Consider the following 25,074-nt stretch of genomic DNA (forward strand, 5'->3'; position numbering starts at 1 on the left):
TATTTATAAATGGAGAATAATTTCTACTGTGCCATACGGTTATATGAAACAATTACGCCATTCTTCTATTTTTATTTAATTTTTTATTGTGTGCGTGTTTTGATTGTTTGAACATAGAAAATATCATAAAAATATCATAAATATCATAAACAGCATAAAAGGTATTTGTGGTTATCACTGTCCTGTTTTAGAAACCAGCGTCTTTTAGGTTTTAGTTTCTTGACTGAGGACATGAGATTTGCATCCGGAATTTCGGGGATTACTGAAATTCAGGGAATCTGTTCTTCCTGGAATACGGGTACCCAAAGCTTTGCATTTATTTATCAGCCCTATTTGATTGGAATAAAATGTAACATTTAAAAAAATATTTTATATTTTTATTATAGGTTTGCAGCAGGGGTTACATTTTCTTAATTTCTTAATTAATTTTGATGATTAAGTAATTAATCATAATTAAGTAATTTCCCAAACTTCCCAAATGTTTGAAACTATATGGACAATAATTCCATGATATATTTGTGGCATATGCTGCATTGCCCAAAATTGTAAATTGCAAATCTGGACAACATGTAATTGTGTCATATAAAGAGTGAAGAGTGAGACAATCAATAAGTCAATGCAATATAACGAATAACAATATAGAAAAAAATGGAATTGTAATACCTTAAGATCACTGAAGTCGCTGTGTTCAAACCAGAGTAAATAATAAGTGTAAAAGGCTAATATGTTTCAGGCAAAGTGTAAAAGTATTTTAATTGTAGCCTGCATATCACAAAAGGTGTCAAGTATTTCCTAGGTGCCACAAAACAGTGGTCAACAAAACATGGCAGAGAACTGGGAAACAGACTGCATAAAGACATACAAAACTCTGTCAGGCAGATTGTCAATATTGTGTCTCTGGCTGCATCTACAGCATACATGTAAATTCCATTTCACATCTACTGTAAAAATAAAACATATCTCTTACAAGCACACGTCTAACTAAAACCCATCTGAATGTACAGAAAAAGGAAAACTTATCATGTTTTCGCTACTCTGTGTTACACAAAAGAAGAGATAATATTTTAAGTATCTTCCAGGCTCTCATGATATACAGTAAATCCTGTAACAAGCATGTTCCCCACCTAGCACATAACACAGAAACTAGTAGAAGACGCAACTTCTAAAACATATATCAGTAGCCATGGCCAACAGCATAGCCAATGCTAACTCATACACCGATGACAACCAAGCTGCCTTGCAAGCCATTGGCCTGACCCACCAGAAGCAACTTTGGGCTCGATATTTGCAGTCGTCTGTTGTTTTTTCAGATTTTGGCCATTTATCAGCATCTTTATTTATGCAGTACCTTCCGTCTCTAAGGGGCATATAAATAACCAGTCATTCACTTAGACAGTCTACTTTGGTTTTGTGCTGGGGTTTCAGGCAATTCAGGAGCCAGGAAACGTGGCGGCCACGTTACAAACGTAGTTGAGCCTGTGATGGTCTTAGGAAAATAGAAATCAGCATTTCAGCAGCCAAGTGCCACATCATTTACATCTAATCAGGCAGATTGCTCATAACCTCACTGACATGATCTGACAAATGATAATAATTAGAGACACACAGACAATTCTTAAAAATATGGTTATTCTGAGATTTTATACTTTCAGTCCATCTTTTTTTTAATTACCGAATTATGTTTTGCATGATAGTCTATAACAAAAAATATTTTATTTCATCCCTGACACAGGAATTGCAGTTGTGACACGATTCCGTCATGATACTGTATATGTATCATGTAATTTATATTCTAACAAATAGTGTGTATTCTTAAGTTTGCAAAAGGGAGTACAAGTTTGCTTTTATCTTTTCGGTCCTTAAAAAACCTCTGGCCCAGACCGCTAGACTTTGAGTTTACCGTGGTCTACACCGCCCTCCTTCGGCAGCATTGGCTCACTACACCAGGGCCTCGGCCTCGTCTTGACCCCGGAAACAAAACTTTTCATCACGTAGCAGCGATTAACATCTTCCTGTGGGGCACATTTTAGCACAGTTTAGAAGAAATGGCGGACATGGATGAGTTATTCGGGAGTGATGGAGACAGTGACAACGATCAACGAGGTAAAGGTGTTTTTCAGTAGGTAAAAGGTTTATTGTTTAGGATGTTAGCTGTGTAGGAGCCCCGACGTTTTCGTGATGCAAAACGGAAATTAGCGTTGATCGGGACAATTGAACGCATCGCCACTGGGCAATTAGTAAACGGGAACTTCGGGATGTTTTCTGACAGGTTAACTTTAATGTGAAGAAGTGTAGCGTCGTGTAGGTTTGTTAATTCGTTTGTGCTAGCTAAAATCTGAAGTCCATACAACGAATGAAACTAGTGTGTGAGCTGAGATGGAGGTCGTTCTCACTAACAGTTGCATTGAATTGCAGGACAAAGCCTGTTTTCTCCTGTTTCCTGATTTTATTTATTCACCAACCTATGCAGCTGTTACCGGCAGGAAATAGTGTTTACAAAGCTAACATTCAAATATGGTTGACAGAATTTATTGTAAAATTTCCAAGTTCTTTTTTCGAACCATAACAGTGCATAAAATAACCTAAAGAATAAATCACATTTCTTTAGCAGTCGAGTTACTGTATTAATCAAACCCGTTGAATATGTTTGCAGAAGAATTTTTTTCAATTGGATTTCATCAAAACTGAACATTATTGTCTTTGTAAAGGTAGAATTGATGCCTGAGCGGTTGCTATAATAGGAAATCAAGGAAGAAATTGCATAAATAATAGAAATTGCTGTTGAAAAAACTACCTAAAATACGGTGATCAAGTACATAAAATCTGCATGAATCAGAGCTGCTCTTTGATTAACAGCATTGCGTACAATGGACTGATACACCCAGGGATGATAAATGGAAGTGCAATGTTTCTCAACTGTAGACAGTAATATAACAAGCATATTTCTCATGGTATACATTGTCGAAATTTGAGAATATTGTTAAGGAATCAAGAACTGTGTAGACACATTTGATAAAAGTTATAAGATTAAATATCCTATATCTTTACATATATCCTTACGTCTGTTTTATAAATTTTTTAGAGTCTGGTTCTGGTTCTGGTTCAGACTCAGATCAGGACAGACCACAATCTGCCAGCAATGCCTCAGGTAGCGGCAGTGACAGTGACCGCGAACGAGATGATGATGACGAAGACGAAGGCCAGGAAGAGGGGAAACCCAGTATGAACAAGGTGTGTTTGATTAATGACACTCAACATAAAGAATGGTGATTTAGGCCTTGCAGTGCAAAAAAGACCATGCACTGATATGCTCTGCTCATTTATATCAATAAAGTGAATTCTGTCATATAACATGGTTATCACAGAGCGCTGTTTTCTGGAAAACTGTGGGTTTGATTCTGCTCGGCCTCCTACCGCAATGTAAACAAATATGCATTTGGCCCACCAACTCCTCTGTTGGTGGTTTGACCCACACCACAGGTCAGTGTCTTTGGGCAAGACACTGAACCCTAAGTTTCGGTGGATCATGGCAGCTGCTGCCATCTTTGCATGTGGGTGAATGAGAAGCAACAGGCAAAGTGCTTTGGATAAAAGCGCTACAAAAACAGACTATTTAAGTTTACAACATAAATGCAAATGTTACTAAAGGTGTGAGAACAGTTTAGAAATCTCATTGTGTGAAGCATCCATTGCAAAGTTATTAGATGCAATATATTAGAACTATGCAAACGAATATAAATGTATCTTCTTTTTTTATTATGCTTAGACAACTGTGAACTGATTAGAAATTATACTGACATGGTGCAAGTTTACTCAGATAAAATGGAAAGGTGAATCCCCTTTTAAATGCTGTGCTGTCTTTCAGATGGAGAGATCTTTTATCTCCAGGTGTCAGCCCCCATGAATGAACTGTTCACACAGAGAAACACTGATTAATGTGCAGGCATTATGTGTGCCACCCTGACAGTCAAAGTGACCTGTGCTGTTACTTGCAGTGAGTTGTAGGGGTGGACATTGTGCAATAATCTACATCAGCTAAAACGACTCACCTTCCTTCCTACCTAATAGGAGCTGTTTGGAGATGACAGTGAGGATGACCAACGCAGTCAACACAGCGGCAGCGACAACCAGTCTGAACAGTCAAGGAACCAGTCGGACAACAGCATACACTCAGACCAAGGGGAAATGGATCACTCTGATGCAGAGCAGCACAGTGGCTCAGAACATGGACATCGAGACGAGGATGAAGATGAGGAGGACGGTGGCCAACGGTCTGATGCAGGAAGCCCGGCTGGCAGTGGGATGTCTGGAGCTGGGAGCCCTCACTCTGAGAGGGGCAGTGTCCATTCAGACAGAAGGTAGATTTTATTTTCTATAGAAAGTTAGCTAGTATCTAATATCAGCAGGGGGAAAAATTGTTGACGCATCTGTTCAAGATCTTGTTTCTAATCTATTAATAATTTCCTTTCCGTGTGCTTTTTCTGAAAAATTATTTTTATATTTTTTTTAAAACCAGTGTGCACAGTGATCCAGGGACTCCGCAATCAGGGGTGGCCACCCCTCACTCTGATGGAGAAGCCTCTGGCAGGGAGAACCAGTCAGATGACGAGAAGTGGGAAGGAGGGGCTAAGAGTGACCAGTCTGAAGATGAGGAGGAGAAACGTCATTACTCTGATGAAGACAGAGAAAACTCTGATGATGAAGGGCCGAGGAACGGGAAGTCAGGTACTCATAGAGACTGGTGGATATAACGGGTAAAAATTGAATGTGAACTGGATCATGATCCAGCCTTTGTGTTAATCTTGACTTATTCGATTTTGTGGAGAAAGATTAGGGTCTTATGTGAAAATTTTACTCTGGACTATGAGGTTTAACAGAAAACTCACATTTAGTTTTTCCCCACTGACTTTTTTGCATGTGGTAACGGTCATTTTTACTTTTCTGTACAGCGTGTTCCTGCCGTAATGTGGAAATGTTACTGTTCTGTTGCTTGTTGTAATTTGATTTTATAGGGTCCGCAAAGGGCAGTGATAGTGAAGATGATTTCATCCGACAGAAAAGCAAAGCGAAATCGGCCTCTGATTCTGATTCAGACAGTGATATTGGAACAAAGAAAAGTAGGAAACAATTTAAGCAAATGCAATGCAATTTAAGCACTTTTTATTGTTATTTATAGTTCAGTGTAAGTCAATTTGGTTCCACAGCAAAAAGACATGCAGCAGATGACCTATTCGGAGAGGCTGATGACATCTCCTCAGACAGTGATGCAGAGAAGCCTCTAACCCCGGGGCAGCCCCTGGTATGTGTTTGAGTCTCTTCTTCCTCTGATCATCAAGCCTCTTTAATTGTGCAGAGCATTTTTTTTTTCAAGAGTTCTTAAATCTCTTTTTCTCAGAGCCTCTTGCTAAGCCTCTCTAAGCTGATCCTCATTATTATGGGTCATTGAATCATACAGTTTTTTTTTTTAATGTTCTCTCTGTATGTGATTTCAGGATACAGAGGATGGGATAGAGGGAGAGCAGGCAGACGAGGAGCCTGCACCTGAAACACGCATTGAAGTAGAGATCCCAAAAGTCAGCACAGACCTGGGATCTGACCTTTATTTTGTCAAATTGCCCAATTTCCTGTCTGTGGAGCCCAGGTCAGAACCGTGGACCACTAAATAAAGATAATATAAATATAAAATGTACTTATGAATTCCCTTTAAAGGAAAGGGAAAAGATTAAATACAAAAAGAAGAGAAAGAAGGGCTAAGGAAAGGCATATTTTTATATTTTTAATAGACACTGCTGCTTAAAATCCTTTTTATCATGTGACTTATAATTAACATGTTGGGTCTTGATGACCTTGAAGCTTTTGCTTATTTTGATTGTCACTGAATCATCCTTTACAGACCCTTTGATCCTCAGTACTACGAAGATGAATTCGAGGATGAAGAAATGCTGGATGAAGAGGGAAGGACCAGGCTCAAACTAAAGGTGGAGAACACAATTCGGTGGAGAGTCAAGAGAGATGAGGAGGGAAACGAAACACGAGAGAGCAACGCACGCATTGTCAAATGGTCTGATGGCAGGTGTGTATTACATCAAGCTGGATTACGGGGCTGTTATACTGTTATAATGTGATGTGCTCTGTACATTCCATTTTTTTAAATGTCAACTCTTGCCACAGCATGTCCCTCCACCTGGGGAATGAAGTCTTTGATGTTTACAAAGCTCCTCTCCAAGGAGACCACAACCACCTGTTCATCCGACAGGGCACTGGACTGCAAGGACAGGCAGTGTTCAAAACCAAACTCACATTCAGGTAAAGCAGCAGCATGCCATTGTTGTAGTGGTGATAGGCTGTTATTAAGACCCAAGTCTCCCACAGAGAGAGACACACACTCTCACTTGAGACAAAAATGAGTTGCCACGGATACTTCTACTCCGTGTGGTTCTCTGACATCGGTCCATGTACAAAACAAGCCCCAGGTTGCCTCTAATTCCAAACAGCAAAATAGCACCTTTCATCCAGGCTCTATTCAAAAATTTGCTCTATGCTGTAAGTCCCTGGATCACCTTGTGCAAGCTGCCCAGGTTACTTTCAATAAGAAGTGCGTAAGCCTCTTAGCACCCCCAAGTCCACCTGGATGTTCTGCCTTTTCAGACCACATGGGACTAGCAGGACACCGGCCAAAGCTGCTTTCCTGCACAACAAACCTCTACCTCACAGACAGGACATAAGCATTTGTTCAGATTGAGTATTATCATCAGAGCAGAGTTTTGATCAGGATTAGGGCTGAAGCTGTTCAGCATATAAATTATTAGAATGAAACCAATGTTTAAGAAGCTTTGCAAATTCCCAAATAAACAGAACAAATTTAATTAATGAATTATTAACTTAAATGTAATAAGGGGCCAAACAGAGACGAAACTAAATAAATATGAGAGACCCTTTGATTTGATAGCAGAAAGCATATTTAATTTATTGTGACATTTTTATGCTTCTGTAGGCCTCACTGGCCTTGGAGTAGGATTATGGATTAACTGTAGGTTGAACCATTTAAAAACCTTGGTATGACTAGTTTCTGATTAGCCACTGATAACTGTCTGCTTATGTAGCACTTTTATCCAAAGCGCTTTACAACATTCACTCTCATTCACTCACACTGATTACAGCATTCAAAAAGCAAGGTGCTCACCTGAACAACCGCAAGCAACTTTGGTTCGGTGTCTTGCTTTAAGGACGCTTCGACACATAGCCAGGCATGACCCGGAGTCGAAACACTGAACTTGCGGCGACTGCCTCACCAACAGAGCTACAGTTAAATGTTTGTATCTTTCACTGTCAATGTAGTAGCAAAACAGTAAACTGGTAATTTCATAAAAAGGATGTGTGGTTGAGAATGTATTTATTTTGGAGAGTGTCAAAAACAGAGCCAGATTGACTTTCTCTGAGAACTGCTGCGTATTTTAGGCATGAAATCTAAAGTGGAGGATGGTTAAAGTTGCCCTGTTGCGCAAACAGTAATGTTCTTACTTAACAAGGACACGTGTATATCAATGAGCTTTCCTCAAGCCCATTGTGGTTTTTAAATAGAATGCTACGTTGTTTACATCTGTGGTTGTTTGTTAGCAGTCTTTTACTTCTCTGTCTGTTTGCTACATTTTTGTTGATGACTTAACCATTGTCACTGTCAACAACTGTCAGTCAGTAGAAGAGCCTGAGACTATTGGCAGGACCTATGCATCACATAGTCTGTTTGCATGAAACACAGAGAGAAACACAACAGGGGCCCACACATAAAAACAATGTCCCATAATGATACTATTGGTCGAAATTTCCATGTATCAACTTGTCATTTTTATGGTTGATTAGGCTTTTCTTGCAAATGAAATTAAAAAAAGGAAATGCAATTTAACTGCTTACTCAAAACTGTCTTAATGTGTGAAAGAATTTCACATATTGACACAAACACTAACGTTGGTGTTGGGTTTCTTCGGTAGGCCCCACTCTACAGACAGTGCCACCCACAGAAAGATGACTCTGTCTCTGGCTGACCGTTGCTCCAAGACACAGAAGATCAGAATCCTTCCAATGGCTGGACGGGATCCTGAATCGCATCGCAATGAAATGATTAAGGTAACTCTAACCTGCACTCTGTCCATCTGTGCTGCTGTGTTTGTCTTTGCTCAGCTCTGTCTGAGAATGCTTTTGTTACCACAGGGACAATGTACAGAAAATGTAGCATTAGGCCAGTTGTTGAGCAGCATCATGCCTGGTTACATAAAGACATAACCTGGCTTGCTTGCATAAAGGGTTACACAGTGGTCAGTGAAATGGAAATAGAGTCAGCAAATCTGGCAGTGGCTGGTTGTGTATCTAGTGTCAGCTCAGACAAGGATAAGTGATAGCATCTTTTAGTTTCCCTGTGCTCAGCTTTATCTGAAGGAGCGTGACTATGCCTGGTGAAGATGTGAAACATTAGCCTTAACTATGTCCAAAAAATGTTTTATAATCAAAACATTTTTGACTGCTAACTGCTGATTTGCAGTTACATCTGCCAGTTGGATTTACACTGGAATTTAACCTCAACTTAAGGTTGAGCAATTTGTTCTTTTTGTCTGTTTTTCAGAGAACATCATGATTATAGATTTGAGTACTTTAAAAAAGTACAGCTTATTCAGGTGAGGGATGCCCAGAAAGGGTTTTGGTTAACAAGCACAAGCTGATTGGCAGGGAATCTAAAGCAGTGGAGGATGGCAAATGTTAATACAGAAAGCACTAATACAACAAATCTGCTTTTATTTTTTCCAATAAAGTGCCTCCTTGGCAACTTCTGTTGTTAAAGATTGTTGCCTCAATCACAAAAAGACAAGAAACTGAAAGAAAGTTAGATCCATAAAGATGTTTTCAGAATACATATTTACTGGACAGTAACAATGCAAATATGGTGTTTATATTGGTTGTCGAGTACTTGAAAATGATAAACTATGGCTGAAAGCTTTGTGAAATATAATATCATGTGTAATTGTTTATGTAAAACCTCTTGCTGAAAAAAATTTAAAGCAGTTTTGTTTAAATGTATGAAAAGCAAGCAGGTTGAAGTGGCATCAAAAAACTCAACAAACCACCTCATTTGAAGCTTAGCCATAGGAACCCCATACACTGGGTAAGCCAAAATGTAGGACCCAATTAAAAAAACAAATGTCCAACTTGAAGCCAGTAATTAAAATAATTGGCTGTGGTGTTTCTCTGCCAGAAAGAAGAGGAGCGGCTGAGAGCTTCTATCCGCAGAGAGTCCCAGCAAAGGAGGATGAGGGAGAAGCAGCACCAGAGAGGCCTGAGCAGCAGCTACTTAGAGCCTGACCGGTATGATGATGAGGAGGAGGGCGAGGAGGCAATCAGCCTAGCAGCTATCAAGAGCAAATTCAAGGGTGGAGGAGGCCTCAGAGGTAAGGACAATACATTTATCAAAACATTTTTTTTAGAAATGACTGATTTCTAATGCACATGATAATTTTTCTGGTCCCAATCCAGAAGAGCGAGCGAGGATCTACTCATCAGATAGTGATGAAGGCTCTGATGACGATAAAGCTCAGAGGCTGATGAAGGCTAAGAAGCTGGACAGTGATGAGGTAGGTGCACTGTCCTTCTAAACAGACAGGGGGCAGCGCAAAGCAGCACACTGTGGAGATTGATAGGCCAAGATCTAACTTCACTTCCATGTGAACTAAAGAGGACAGCAAATATAAGTCCTACTAAAGAATATGCAGTCACTTCTGCACTAATGGTTTCTTTGGGGGGAAAGTTATGGTGCCATGACAAACTGAAATTACTGGCTGGTTGTACAAAAGCCTTCTTATGTCAGCATTCTGCGCCCTCACATCAATGCAACATAATTTTCTTTCTGTGTTTTGTTATCAGGAGGGAGAGGGGTCAGGCAAGAGAAAAGCAGAGGATGATGAAGAAGTTGCCACCAAGAAGGCCAAGAAATATGTCATCAGTGATGAAGAAGAGGATGAAGATGATGATGAATAATTCATTTTTTTTAATCATACCACTGAATTGTCAGTGCTCAGCCCCAGCAATGTCATATAGACAACCTTATTTTGTTTTGTATATTTTCTTAAACTTGTGTGTGAGGGAGTGTGTGAATCTGTGTTTGCTTGTTTATGTTGTGAACGGCAAAGGTGAAAAATAAAGAAATGGTTTCCTTATGTAACCAAAGATTCCCAAGGCTTCCTTTTCTTTTTTAACATTGTGATTCATGTGCATGAATCACACAGATTATGCAACACAATGCTTGGTCCTGCTTCCAACAAAAGGGAAGGTTAATAAGATAAGTGTTGTAGGTTGGTAAAAGATTAAATGAGCGAAATATCTATGCAACACCTGCCATTTATTGTTTAGCTCACTCGTATAACAAAACTGACAAACAACGAGACACAAAATGACAGACCCACTGTTAAAGTGTTTGTGTCTCACTTTGAAGGAGAGTTGGGACGACTTTTATATGTTTTCAGTTAACTAATCCTAGAATGAGAAAATCAATTGATACTGTGTTAAAACGTTAAGCTTCTTCATTGGGAATATCTATTTATCTTTATTTAGATATTTTAAAAAAAGAATATGCTGGTGTTCACACTGATGTGTTCATAATAGTTTTTGGACAATGATGGATTTCTGTGACGGGTAATTTGGGTCTTTTTATAGGAATTGTTACTAATAAATATCAAAAAAATGTATAGATTGTCAGTTCTATACCATATAAGACTAAGAACTGCATACTAAGTGTGCTCTTCATCAGCCAAAACCTGTTCAAAAATCCCAACAGTGATATGCAAAACATTTTTGATACTATTTTGAAATATTAAAAAAAAAATTAGACCACAGGAGAGGAGACACCACTGCTCCAGTTGTTGGTGAGCAAGTAAGGTGTTACAACTTGATCCCTTGTTAAAAGGAAATGTAGAGAACAACAGTCCCGGTAACTGATTGAGGTTCAATAGCCTGAATGACGCACAGTGTCGCACACTCCCACACACACACACACACACACACACACTGAATACACACCGTGGTTCCCAGAGACCGATAACAACAATTGGATCTGACCTCTCCCCTGGCCCTGTTCAGACAGAACTGGCTGTAGCCACCCAGAATACAAAACTGGTAAAACACTAAGTGATTAAGTCAGCGTTACATAAAATGCTGCATTCTCTCTCTTGACAACGGCTATCCTGTGCCACACTCACACAGTGCTTTAATATGGCCAGAGACTTCTGTCAGAAGATGGCAAAGTATCAGAAACCCTGCTGAGTACTGTTCATGTGACTTGTGTAGAAGAGCACTTTAAGAAACACGTTCGTGTTTTGTAAGTGTTTGGAATGTAGTTCTCAGAAAATAATAATGAAGATGTTTGGTCAGAATGAGATGTGTCAATCATTTATTGCTGAGGGCAAGTTGCACTCAGTAGTAATTCAGAATTGGCTTTTACTTAGAACCGGCCTGTGTGTGCAGATGCTTGTGCGTGCTTGTTCAAACAGCCTGCAGGGGTAAGTAAAAACTGCCTTCTCAGTATTGCACATGCTTAGGTATATATAGTACATGTTCTGACTGTTTAATGTTGCTTCATGCAAATGTTATTTGTCTTTGCTGCCTCGGAGGAGATAGTGTCATCGGTAATGATGTGCTGCATTTTCTCAGACTGCAGTGGGTTATGTAAACCCAGTTCCACACAGTGAGGATTTGGGGGAGGGGAGGAGAGGTGAAGAGAAGTGGAGGCACTGCTACAGTCAGTCAGCACTGACTGAGGAGGGATGGGACGGGGGGGGGGGGGGGGGCTGCAGCATTTAGCTCCCACCACCCCCCAACCCCATGTCATCTTTCTCACTGTATCACGTCAGCTGTTTCTCCCAGCTACTCCATTCTTCCCTTATCCTGCCTGAACCTGGATCCCATTTGCTGTAAGGAAAATACAGACCTTGGCAGAATAGAGCAGTGCAATGCAGAGAAGGTATGTTTCCACATGCACTGAAACAATTCAATTCAATTCAATTTCAATTCAATTCAATTCAATTCAATTCAACTTTATTTATATAGCGCCAATTCACAACAAAGTCATCTCAGGGCACTTTACAGAATAAAGTCAAGATTATAAAGATAACCCAACAATTCCCCCTGGAGCAAGCCATAGGCAACAGTGGAGAGGAAAAACTCCCTTTAACGGAAGAAAGCTCCAGCAGAACCAGGCTCAGGGTGGATGGCCATCTGCCTCGACCGGTTGGGGTGAGTGGAAAGGGGAGAGAGAAAAGAACAGAGCAACAAAAAGCAACCACAAAACATCGGGCAGATTGGTAGGACCAGTGGCTGCACGCTGGAAGACACACAGCTTCAAAGCCGGGGGACACTTGCAAAAAGGGACAGAGAGAGGGGGACAGAGGAGGACAGAGACAACTACGGGAGAGAACACACAGAGTTAATGACATACAGTCATTAACAGTATGAAACACTACTGAGTCTTTTGGAAAAACTCTGGTGTGACTCAGGAGTTACTTGGTCACCTTTCTGCCAATTAGACCCAAGGACAGGACATGGTCGGGTCATTATTAGGCCAGGTGCTTCCTGATGTAAACAGAGATGTGATACCCTTAGTCTCAATCTCTTGACGGATACCTCACTGGTATCCCATTATCCTGAGCGTGTTTGCTTCTATAGTGTATACCTATTTTGATTGACAGTTTAAGACATATTGTGGTTGTTTAGTGTGACTTACCATTCTTCTTTACCATTCGGAAAAATTCTTATTCAGCTTATTACATTTATAATTAATTTAATTTAATTTAAATTAATTATAGTCCCCATTGAATATGTTTACTCCACGGCGATGGAGTGGTCAGCCCTGCTGCCTTCAGCTGCCTGCTATGGCCTTTCTGAGTGGAGTTTGATTTCCCCCCTGTGCTTCCGTCAGTTTAGTTCTGACACTCTGGTTTCCATTCATAATCCAAAGACATGCATAGTAGAGTGACTAGTGAGTCTGTTGCCTGTAGGCGTGAATGTGTGCATGGACTTCTGTCTCTATGTGTGGCCCTGAGATAGACTGGGGCCTGTCCAGGATGTTCCCAACTTGTCTTAAAGTGACATCTAGAATAGGCTCCATCAGTCCCACAAATCTAAAACATTATAAGAAAAGATCAATATAGCCATTATCTATCTATTATTTCATAGTAATTATCTGTTTGGTCTCTTTTCTTTACATAATTAAATTTTATCCATTTTACAAACTTAAACGTCAAGAACAGTCTAACTCTATGTAACCTACCCTCCCTGAATTTCATACCTCAGTGCCCTTTACCCCTATCTCAGCATGTCCCGTCCTCCTGCTGGTGCTTATATAAGAGGCTAATAAATAAAATAGAAACACAATACTCTACTCTCACAACAGGATCCTCACACTTAGGCTACACATGACACTGGCCCAGAGAGAGAAACTTTTTCCTTACGCACGAGCAGGTGCGCATGGTTCATACGCACAGTTTAGCCGACTGCAATACTTCAGTATCATCTGTTTTTTTCCGTTCTGATTTGGGTCAGCCTGTTCTGCTGAAGCAATGGGTCTTAATCCGTAAACAAAGGGGTTACTTTCAGCTGTGAGCTGCTCTGCTCACAGATTACAAAAACAGACAAAATGTTAAAAACAAATAAGGTGAAGATAAGCTTCAGAGCCAGTGTCACATTTGTGCCTTAATAAACTTAATAAATTGTTTACCCCCTAGTGCAACATTAATAACTCTATTAATACTTACTTTATCAATCTGCCATTGTTTTTATTCTGCTGCATTGCATTACATTGCATATGACATATGTAAATTAAGATTGTATTTACATGCTTTATTTCCTAAAAGCATTGGCAGCAATGCTTTCTTTAAGGCACTGGTTTGAGTTGTTGCACTTTACTCAATTTAAAATTACAACAAAAGAACATGGTAATACATGTTTGTGAAGCAGAACTTTGTTTTTTTTTTTACTTTATTAAGTTGTTGCACCCACTGGAAAACAAAAAGTTTGGGGCCAGACCCAGGGGTCAAGTACCAGGGCTAAAATAAACTACATTGAACTATAATACTTAAATTCAAAATTCTACTTGTAAGAGAATATGTTAACATACCTGCACAAGTAAAGGATCTCAATACTCTCTGTAAAATAATTAACATGGGATGTGCAACTACACATGAAGTACCCAATGATTTGACCCTTCCTGACCCAGGTGTCATCCCTACAGCTTGCATAAACAGCTTGACATTGGAGATATCACACAAGATCAGGTTTGCCAGTAGACTTCCCCACATGGATTGGAAATGTACGTTTCCACATTTACATTTTAAATTTAGTCATTTAGCAGATGATTTTATTCGAAGCGACTTACAAGTGAGGTACAAGGCATTTCTACATTGCTATAGGACATGCAGTTCAGTTGTCCTTTATTTTTGGCACATTTTCACAACTTTTGGAAATACATTTTTGATATTGATACTGAGTTCATAATTCTAAATGTTTATATTTAATTGAAAATAGGTTGCACAGCATGACTCTGCTTTATTTGTTCATTGTTTACACATTGTTTAAAAGCCCATTACGATGTCACTAAAGTTTAAGAGATTGAAATAGGATTGTGCACAATAAACAATATCCAAAGGTTGCGTGTTCTGGAAGGAGGAAAACCTGGTGTTTGAGAAACAATATTGACAGAGGAGAAGAGTGCTGTAGAAGAGAGCAGAAGAAGGGAGAAAGGTGCTGAGGTCAGGTGCAGGCAGAGAGCTCACCCATTCTCCCCAGCCTGCAGTATTTCAGAGCCTGCTGCGACTCACAGCACAGTACACCATGACCTTCAGTTATCAAACCACCCTGCCAACACCAAGCCAAGCAAACTCTTTCGCTCTGTCTTTCTCTCTTTTCCATTTTCACTTGTTTGCCATCTACCCCCTTTTTTGCCACTGGTTAGATAAGTCAGGGCTTTTAGATTAGGATAACAGATGACTAATGTGCCATCTTTCATTCCTTGGTTGAGTGGTCACTATACTTTGATTGATACCCGATTGCCTGGAAGCTAGCTTCACTTTACAGCCAAATTTGGGAAACCAAATTATGTTTTTGTTGTTTCAATTTAATGCATTTCAACATTTCATACCACATTAGAATGATGTTTGCACATCTTTAAAATACATTTTGAGCTATAAATTATTAGCACAAAGTAGTACAGGTAGTTTCTTCTTCCATGGTCACATGGCACCACGGGTAATATTCAGATGGCTTTTGGGACACTTTTATTTTGATTGGGTCATGATTGATGGTCTAGTTTGTTTGTTCTTTATCTTTACTGGGCTGCAGTTACAAAATCGTCTTGCAATGGACTGCTGAGAGTGCATGCTGCTGCAGAGAGAGAGGAGGTTGTTTGTGCTGAAGGTAACATCTTTCCCTGCTCAAAGCAGGCCTCTGACAGAGGGGGAATTCTAAAATCTGGTTTTAAGTCTGTGTGTTACTGTGTGTACACCATCCCCCGATTCATCACCATTTGTAGTCTCCAGGAAATAGTATAACAATAACGTAATTACCTGTTTTCACAACCTGTCCCCAACCCCCCGACCCCTCTCATTCTTGAAGCAGCAGTGGTGCAAAATCAGTAAAGCCACTAGGTATCTTTTCTATATCAAGATATCATCACATTATGTTTGCTACTTCTGGAATTTTCCTCTGTGGATTTTTACAGTGAGCTTGTGGTAAACAGGTACTGCACTCTTCACTGTAAATGTTTTGTAAACAGCACTGTTAATGCCTTAGGCTGTTGGTTATGTAATGGTCTATATTGTAGAAAAGCAAGAAAAGCAGAATGCAGCAGCTTTGGTCATGTGGCATCTACAGCGTGCAAATCTGTATTACCCTTCGAGGCCTGACTGGAGCTCTGTGTTCACCCATAGGTTTCGTCATTGCTCCCGTTCCTATTACTTCTTTCATTCTTCAGGGGTTTTCTGAAACTTTTTAGCGATCCATACCTTTATAACCCTTTTCCCTCTTAACCTACTCCCCTCTGTTGTGTGAATAGGTAAACAAATTGGCAAGGAAAGCAGAGACCTCATGTGTGCTAAATAGATGCATGGACTTGTGGCCCTTCATCCGCCCCTTTTCCATGACTGCAACTCATTATCACCATGGATACTTCCACAAATAGAGCATCTGTTGAATGACTGCACCCAGTGCATCTGAAGGAACCTTGGTTGAGTGAACTCACACACAAACACACACACACACACACACACACACACACACACACACACACACACACACACACACACACACACACACACACACACACACACACACACACTACATTAAATTCAAACCTGAAGTGAGAGGACAATAGTATTGCTTGCTGGGTAGCCTCCTTTCAGGGCCCCTTACATGCATGGTCTGACCCACTTTCTATCTCAAACTGTGACATAGCAGATAAGTGCAGACAGAGAGGAAAATTGTTGTATGATTGAAGCATCCAAACTGGGTTGATGCTAAAGAATAATTTATAGAAAACAAAAGTTGTACAAAGTTCAAGTCCTGTTAAGTGAATGGACCTTAGAAATAAATGGACCAATGACATCAGTTCCATTTCTTTGAGCTTTGGACACAGAAATGTTTGTTTGTTTGTATGAACAGTCTTATGCTTTTTAATAAAATTCCTATTTGTAATTTTTAGTTTCCTAGCATTGTTTATAGGACAGTAACTGCCCTAATCAGTGTTGAACATAGTTTTTACCATGTGGTTGATCTGTAGATAGTTGCAGGGAGTAAAACCTCTGTTAAAGCTTTCCATCAGTTAAGAGGATTGATCTCACATACCTTGGTGAGGGGATTTTCTCTTTCAACATTATATTAACAATCCCAGCTCAGCACACAAAGAAACACCACCGAAACAGACACACATAAACCCACGCACACACACACACACACACACACACAGACACACACACAAACTCTTGATCTTTAAAGTAGGCCTAGTTAAATCACCTTAGGTAATATATTATCTATATATTAAACTTTTCAATTTATATTGACTGAATGAATTGCATAGACTCACTTCCCATTTCAGGAGACTTTATACATTCTACATTTCCGCAACAAGTCTCAAGAAATCTCCATTTTTTTCTCCACTGCTTTTTTATGACTGCAACACCTGGTTCTTAGTAAAGATCTAATATTTAACATTATTGGGAGAAATGTCTGAAAACTGCTTTTAGTACTTTCATGACATGAATTTAACATTATCTAAAATGTTTTGAAAGGATAGAGATTTAATGGATAGGAACCAAATCATCCCTTAAATCAGATTAGCATGTACAAGCGTTTCAAACAACAGCAATGACAAACTTTCTTAATTCACTTCTATTGTTTGATTTTCAATGCAGTAAATGCAGACCTCTTGTATGTGTCATTTCCCTTTTGTGACCCTGTTCCTATAGAGTTCATATACCAAAGACTGATTTATAAAATACCAGCAGGATCCGGTAAACACTCTGGGATCCGGTCTTTCTCTTAGTGAAGAATCCACAAGTCTGAAAGAGAAGCACAGCACATTCAGTTAAGGGCTCAGAGTTCTCCCCTGAGTCTTTTCTCTACTCTGAAGTAAACCCACCTAAACTCTAAAGCAGTAGGCCACTAAACCTCAATCGACGGCAATCTCTAATCACTTCAAGGAATAGTCCACTTGGGTATTAAAATTTGATTTATGGCTGTTAGGAGCACTGTTGACAAACAGATGGACCAGGACTGATTCAGTACTGTGTGCTTTCATTTGTCCTTATATCTCTCTTACATTTTATGTACTGTGTAATTATCGACCCCATTACATTGTTACGCTGCAGTTGCAGGCCTTGCAACCCCATCCCAGTCGTCTCAGTTGGCAGTATGATGCATATGGAAAGTCAAAAATGGACAGTGGCATATTGGTGGTTTTAGTTCTTAGAAAAAACACTTTATGACATAGACATCGTATTCACATCCAGGAACCATAGAGATTTCTATCATGTATCAAGTCCTGTTTACATCCTTTCCTTACTATACTACTCCTAACTAAACACCTAATTTCTTTTGTCATTTCCCACATTAATCAGATAGACCTGTTGGCCATGACAAGTCTCCTTGGCTAAACCAGCCACCAACCCTGTGAAAACCTCTCATTAGTTTCCCTGAGTTTTTTCCTTTTTTTCTATTTCACCATCTTACTGTCTGGACTTATTTTATGTCAATCTTTCTGATGGATCAGCAGTAATATGACTGCACATTTACCATTTTCGATTTTACTTTTCTCTTAAAAACAACTTGCTTCTTTCTCTTATTGAGAAGGTTCCCAAGTATTGAGTTTACAGGGAGAGCAAAGTGGGAGAGTCAAGCCTTGCTGGAATGGACAAAGCTGTAAGAGCCATCAAGCCACATAGCAATGGAAAATGTGTGCTAGTGCCTGCTTTAACACACAAGGGAATATTTTATAATATGTATTAGTTCTACGATAGTTAATGAGTGAATTAAAGTGGACCTGCACTGAAACTATATGGTTTACTTCCTTAGAAGTAAAAAAAAATAATTTATGTAAGAAGAACAGTGACTGTTATTCAGCATACTGTATGTTTACATTTATCAATTGTATATAATTTAAAAATAATTTAATATATGAGGTGCACTCAGGCAACAAGAAAAACTGGTGATCGGTTGGTTTTAGGAAGATGTGTAACCACAAGAGTAATCTCATTTAAACATGACTTTACAAATCGAAAAACAGGACAATGATATACAAAACTACATGTAAGGATGTAAGTATTTAAACAACCAAATCTGCCCTAAGACTGAATAATATTTCTCATGTATGATGTTAGATGTGTTATACAATGGGAAATAACTTGCACATGTCATTAGGTCTCATAGCAGGGGATGACCTAAAAACTGCTCACAGATTACAAAAACAGACAAAAAATGTTAAAAACAAACAAGGTGACCCTCTGTGGAACAGCTTCTCCAGAGCCAGTGTCACTTTTGTGCTAAAACTAAACTAAAGAGAGAACATGACCAAACATGAAATCCTATCTTAAAGTAAATTAAATCCATGAGTGTAGACATTGTGCTTTAAGAAAGTGTGCTATGCTTTCTGTTCTGTTCCGATATTGTTACATCGTATAACTGCCGAAACATTCGCTCATGCTTCTGATCACTATTTTTTTTTATGCAGACAAGCATAGTCCCATTGCAGTGATTGTGTTTTGCAACCTTCTTTGTTGTCTATCTATCTATTTTTTCAGCGGTCTCTGTAAAACATAGATTTCCCTTTGAAATTGGCACTTTTCTATTTCTTGTGTAAAATGTGTTCATTAAGACCCCACAAAACGGTGAGAACATCTGTGAGAACAGTGCACACATAGGCAGAAGACATGCTAACAAAGCCCTAGGCTCTCACTTAGTAAAAGCTACCTAGTGTGTAAGTGATCCTTCAGCTTTCAAATTTGATTCCATTAGTGGGGAGAATACCACTGTCCTTTCAAGAGTTTTAGGCAAACCATGAACTTAGTATCCTGACATGTCAACAGAGCAACAAAGACAGAAATAGAGCAGAGGGTCTTTGAAGATACTCAGTCATCCAGGTCATGGCTATCACAGAAGTGTGTTCAGTAGCAACTAGACTTGCTTGTAGTTGTTGAACAATAATGGAAATAATGGCAGAAAGATGGAAGACAACTCAGAGAGAATGAGTCTATATGTATATATGAAACTGAATGTTGAAAAACAACCTGTTTATCATGGTCGATCATAACAAGGTTTTCCCTCTGTTTGTGCTTTCTACATAAAACCGAGCTGCCTGTCCATATCATGCACTTGTGTGGTTCTCCTCTGCTCTGCAGTTTGAAAAGGAACAGCCTACAGAGCTGAGCTGTTCATGCATGACTAAGATGAGTTATGCAATTAAATCAAAACCAATTTCTCTGCTTACCTGTCTGTTATCATACAAATCAATGTTTCAACATATTACTATTCAATACTGTCTCATAAATCTGATTTATATAATGCAATAACAAAAATATTTTTGAAGAAAACATAGTGTGATCTGGGTCACAATCAGCATATTGAAAAGTAAGTGGATTCTTTACTTGCCTGGCAAGCTTGTGGTGCCGATAAGAATCCAAGAAGTCGCTGCACCAAATTAAGAAATAATCTGATACACAATTCAAAACCACATACTGCAATTGTTTTACAACTCCAATTCCAAAAGTTGGAACAATATGTAAAACATAATAAAAACAGAAGGCAATGATTTGAAAATCTTATCAACCCAAATTTTATTCACAATATTTCTCCTGATGTTTTCAATGCAGTGCCACCTGAGGGCCCAATAATCACATGAATCCATTTTTGACCTTTCGCAAACAGATTCCTCCTGATTCTCTGTATGTTTAGATGATATTATGTAAGGTAAGTTAAAGTACTTTATTTGTCAGTATACATACAATGAAATTGCTTCAAATGGTCAGATGGTAGGTTAGTCGTTAGCCGTTCTGACTGAGTGCACCACCACTATGGGCCAACCTGATCTGGTCCCTAACACACATTTTTAGCATTAAGGGAAACCGGAGCACCTGGAGAAAACCAGCACAAACACGGGGAGACCATGCAAACTCCACACAGAAAGGCCCTTTCAGATTTTTTTACAGATAAGGTGAGATGGTAGGATCTTCAGAGTCCACACAATTTTACACTGAGGATATTTTTTCTGTACTTGTTCCATACTTTCTGATACAGTTTGTTGCAGATTGGTGAACCTCTGTTCATCTTTGCAGTCAAGATGCTCTGCCTCTCTGAAATGCTCTTTTTATACCCAGTCATGTTACTGACCTGTTGCCAATTAACCTAATTAGTTGTCAAACGCTCCTCCATTTGTTTTTGATTTGCTGCAATTACTTTTCCAGCCTCTTCCAACTTTTGTAACACAAAAATTCTAAATGAGCCAATATTTTTCATGAAATGGTAACATTTCTCAGTTTCAACATTTGATATGTTGTTTAGGTTCTATTGTGAATAAAATATGGTTTGATGAGATTGCATTCAGTTTTTATTTACGTTTTTACACATTCCCAACTTTTTTGGAATTTGCGTTGTAAATTGGATTTTTGCACAGGTCAACCACAAAAAAACAAATGAGATTTAGAGATGATTGGACTTGCATTTGGTCAGGGTAGAGATTTTATGTTTTCAATCTTTTTGTTAAGCTAGGGTACCAAGCTGCTGCCTGTAGCTGTGTATTAAATGGACACAGGTGAGTGCTGTGAAGATTCTCATCTAAGTTCAGAATATTTTTCGAAGTACAACAAACCCTGTATATTGATCAGTCTCATCATTTCTATAGCATATATGCTGTAACATCACAGCACATGTGTAGATTTAGACACAAAGAAACATGGTTCACCAACCTCTAGAGGGGAGAGCAGTAGTCATTCACCCTTATGTAACCACTGGAGTATGATGAGCTCTTAAAAGGATTTTTGGATGAACTCTGCACTAGCCAATCTCCCAATGTAATCCTTCTTGATAAGAGTTATGCAGGCTGCAAATTGTTCAGCAATTGCGAAGAAGAACCCTAATTCCATTTATTTTTAAAATTATGTAATGTATATAATCTATGAAAACACATGTGCACATTAATTAATTACAATGCTAACACAGCAACACGTCCTCCAACTTTAATGCCCATATAGATTGTTTGTCCCTACATCCCTTACAGAGGTGCCAAAACAAAAATTGTGCGAACATGGCAGTTTAGTTGACTTTAGGCACAAAGACATCGCAGTTATGTTAGGGTTAAGTAATAAATAAACATTAGGTTAGGTGTTGTTAAAACCCATAGGTTTTGCTTAAATTTGGATGACTTATGTCACATTCCTTACATCACATGACTTGTTACAGCAACAAATAGTTATTTTACACTGAACCTGAACCCCAGTCTTTTTGTGCTTTGTTGACCCATCCAAGCATGCCAATCTACCTGCAAAGTTTTCTGTGGCTGAATACTATAATACCATGTTATGTTTGCTACAGCCACTAGACGTCGACCCGTACTTATAAAAACAATCTACGTAGTCATATTTTATAGGAGGACATTGCCCTGACACAAGTCTCCAGGTTGCCCAATGAACACACACCTCAGTTGATTCAGAAGATGCAGCTTTCCATGGTTTAGGATTACAAGTGTTTGCAAAAAAAAAAAAAACCCAGATCAGTATCCTCTGTTAAATGAAAGACTCGGTTTAGTCAACATGCAAAGTGTTTGTACTTCGTGTCCATTGACACCATCCCAGTAATACATGGCAATAATTTCTAGGCCAGTTGATAAACTGACAGACCTGCTTATTGTTTGACTGGAATAGTTTATGTTTAAAGCACCACAGATAGTAACCGGAAACAAAGCCAGACTGAATCTGCAACACTGGACCATTTTTGAAGGATATACTTCACATAAGGACCCTCTGCATTTTCACATCAGGTGGCCAGTTATATTTCAGCCCAGAGAAGTGTAAATGGCCAATCCAATAATAGTATATTGAAGCCATTTTATCAAATGATTTGTATGCAGGGGTGGGCTGATGGCAGTGACAGCTAGGCTAGGTTAGGCAAAGATTGTCCAAACAAGCCCGTCATTAGACCCCCACTTTCCTGATAGAACTGAACATTGTGTGCTTTTCCGTTGTCGCAGTGTCAGACACACAGAGTCAAAGCAGGAAGGCTAAGGAAGCTAGACAGTGTTAGCAGCTGTAGCACTTTTCATTGACTGCTACCACGGTTAAAAGACAGATCGTATCCCGTGCTGGTAATTGTAAAACTGCTGGCTGGCCATATTCTACATGAGCCCAATATTACTACATACCCATGCACTCTGTAGTCCTCCCGAGTTTAGCTGATGGGAAACTGAAGAGGAATGGAGGTGAGCACACAAAGTGATCTGTTTGAGTTTCAGATTTAGGTGTGATTAATGAAGAGCGCTGCTATTCAGTGTCCATGACACACTCTCAGGAAAGCAGCCAATCAAACCTATATGTACCGGTGGTGTGACCTCATGTCAGATAAAAGGATTGATGCTGTGACTGTTGAAGATTGGAGAGCGCTGCCGAAAGTCAGTAAATGGATATGTGCCCGTATAAGGAAAGTTTGAGAGGAGAGATAAGAAGAATGTTATGTCATTTTTGAAAATTAAGCTCCAGGTCTGGGAACAGCATTGTGGCATGTACTTGCATAAGTATTCAGAACTGTAGACAAATACACACTCTTTCACACAAAACACCAGTGTTAACATGCAAACATACAGTTATGTCATTTACTGACACTACACACATTTAGATAGTGGACAGGGAAAACTTCTGGTATGGGACCAGCATCATGGACAAAACTGACTGAGGGGGACAAAGGGATTATGAGATGTGTTCAGACAGCAGAGTGGAGATAATGATGAAACAGGATGTCCTTGATCTTATTTGAAATCCAAATATTATGAGTAATATGATCTCGGAGACAGTAAAAAGAGAGTGAGATTACAGGAGTGGTGGTAAAATTACCGCACATCTACATAAACGATATTACACACCACATTTTGAATGGCAGCTGTCTGATATCTATCAATCTCTGTCCGTCACTGCTCTAAACATAGTTATGCCTCAATCAATACATTCCTGCTATATTTGTACAAGTTTTATGGTCACTTTAAGACAATGAACAGTGATCTTCTGTAGACTTTGTTCTGCCAATTCTGTGAAAGAAATCAGACAGCCTCTGACTTTGACCTGGTTTTTAATCTTTATGATTTTACGGCCTAAATAATCTCCACAATAAAGGTGTGTCATCAAAATGCCTAAGAAGAAAAGAGGGCAAACTCTTAATCATAGCCATTAAAGTTGCTTTTTTATTCTTGTAATACCTGTCTAAGAGGTGAGAACACGTATAGATTCTTCTAAAAATAAACAAAATCTATAGGAACAGTGAGGTAACAGTACAACCTACTCTAAGACAATTACTTTAGTTGTCTAAATGTGTGCAGGGAAGCGGCACCACTCTAATTAGCCCTACAGCTAATTTTAAACCAGATTAATTCACAGTATGTCATCAGAAAACACATGTCAATAGCTGGGAAATTTGACCTGGGACAATGATTTCGATAACATTAATGTAATGTTGAGCGTATTAAATAAATTTAGACACAAGGGCGCCTATGGGTGATTATGGTTTGTTAATCCTGGTTAAGAAAACGTCAGATTCCAAAGCTTCTGATCCTCTTACATCACCACCAAACACCCAGTTTTATCTTTGACCTCAAACAAACAAATGGAGTGACATCAAACACACAGCATACACACAATAGACACAGCGTCCTAGACAGATCACTTAATGATTTATCTGCAGACTTGACAGAAATTCTTGTTGTTTTTATGGGGGCATGCAGGAGGTAAATCAGGTTACATCACATCATAGAAAACTGCTTAGACCCCCAGCACACACACACACACGCAGATACATAACTTCAGCTTTGTGGGTTATGGGATTCTCCACTAACTGAGTAGAGCTGAATGAGCTGTCCTGCCGACAGACATAACAGCAATGCAGGAATGTGTGAAGTTTTATTCCTTATTTGTGAGAAGTGGTGTCCTCAGTGCTTATGCAGGAAGAAAGCACTGAAACGAGAAATCCAGTTTGCTCTCAGTTAATTGGTATGTGGAGGAGGTTTTCTCCAAAACTTCAGTAGAGGATGAAAGAATTTTACAATGAAGCAGTCACACATAAGAAGTGGAATGCAGATAGAGTTTGACCACACTTAGTCCAAAAACCAAGTACTGAAGACACAATCGCAATGGGAAATGTAGAAGAAACTGCTACCTGAGATGCATGGTATCTAATGTGATCCCGTGTGTTTCGACCCTGGTCTTGCAAAGGCCAAATGGTCACCAAATTAACAGGTTCAGTGAGACCTCATAAGGGTAGAAGCAGCAGAAGCAGCAGAGTTCTCCACCGATGAGTATT

At 39.2% G+C, this 25,074-nt stretch overlaps 1 protein-coding gene across 1 annotated transcript; it reads left to right on the forward strand.

The window, feature by feature from the left end:
* Positions 1 to 1,968: 1,968 nt before the first annotated feature.
* Positions 1,969 to 10,216, forward strand: leo1 (LEO1 homolog, Paf1/RNA polymerase II complex component). Its single transcript, XM_067495958.1, has 13 exons — positions 1,969 to 2,103; positions 3,083 to 3,231; positions 4,069 to 4,358; positions 4,517 to 4,725; positions 5,013 to 5,117; positions 5,205 to 5,299; positions 5,493 to 5,641; positions 5,894 to 6,073; positions 6,172 to 6,306; positions 7,989 to 8,124; positions 9,245 to 9,437; positions 9,523 to 9,620; positions 9,910 to 10,216. Exons 1-13 carry the CDS (start codon positions 2,046 to 2,048, stop codon positions 10,021 to 10,023), a joined length of 1,911 nt encoding a protein of 636 aa, XP_067352059.1. The 5' UTR covers positions 1,969 to 2,045; the 3' UTR covers positions 10,024 to 10,216.
* Positions 10,217 to 25,074: the final 14,858 nt, after the last annotated feature.

This window comes from Channa argus, chromosome 2 (genome assembly GCF_033026475.1).
Source record: "Channa argus isolate prfri chromosome 2, Channa argus male v1.0, whole genome shotgun sequence".
In the NCBI taxonomy this organism is placed as follows: Eukaryota; Metazoa; Chordata; class Actinopteri; order Anabantiformes; family Channidae; genus Channa; species Channa argus.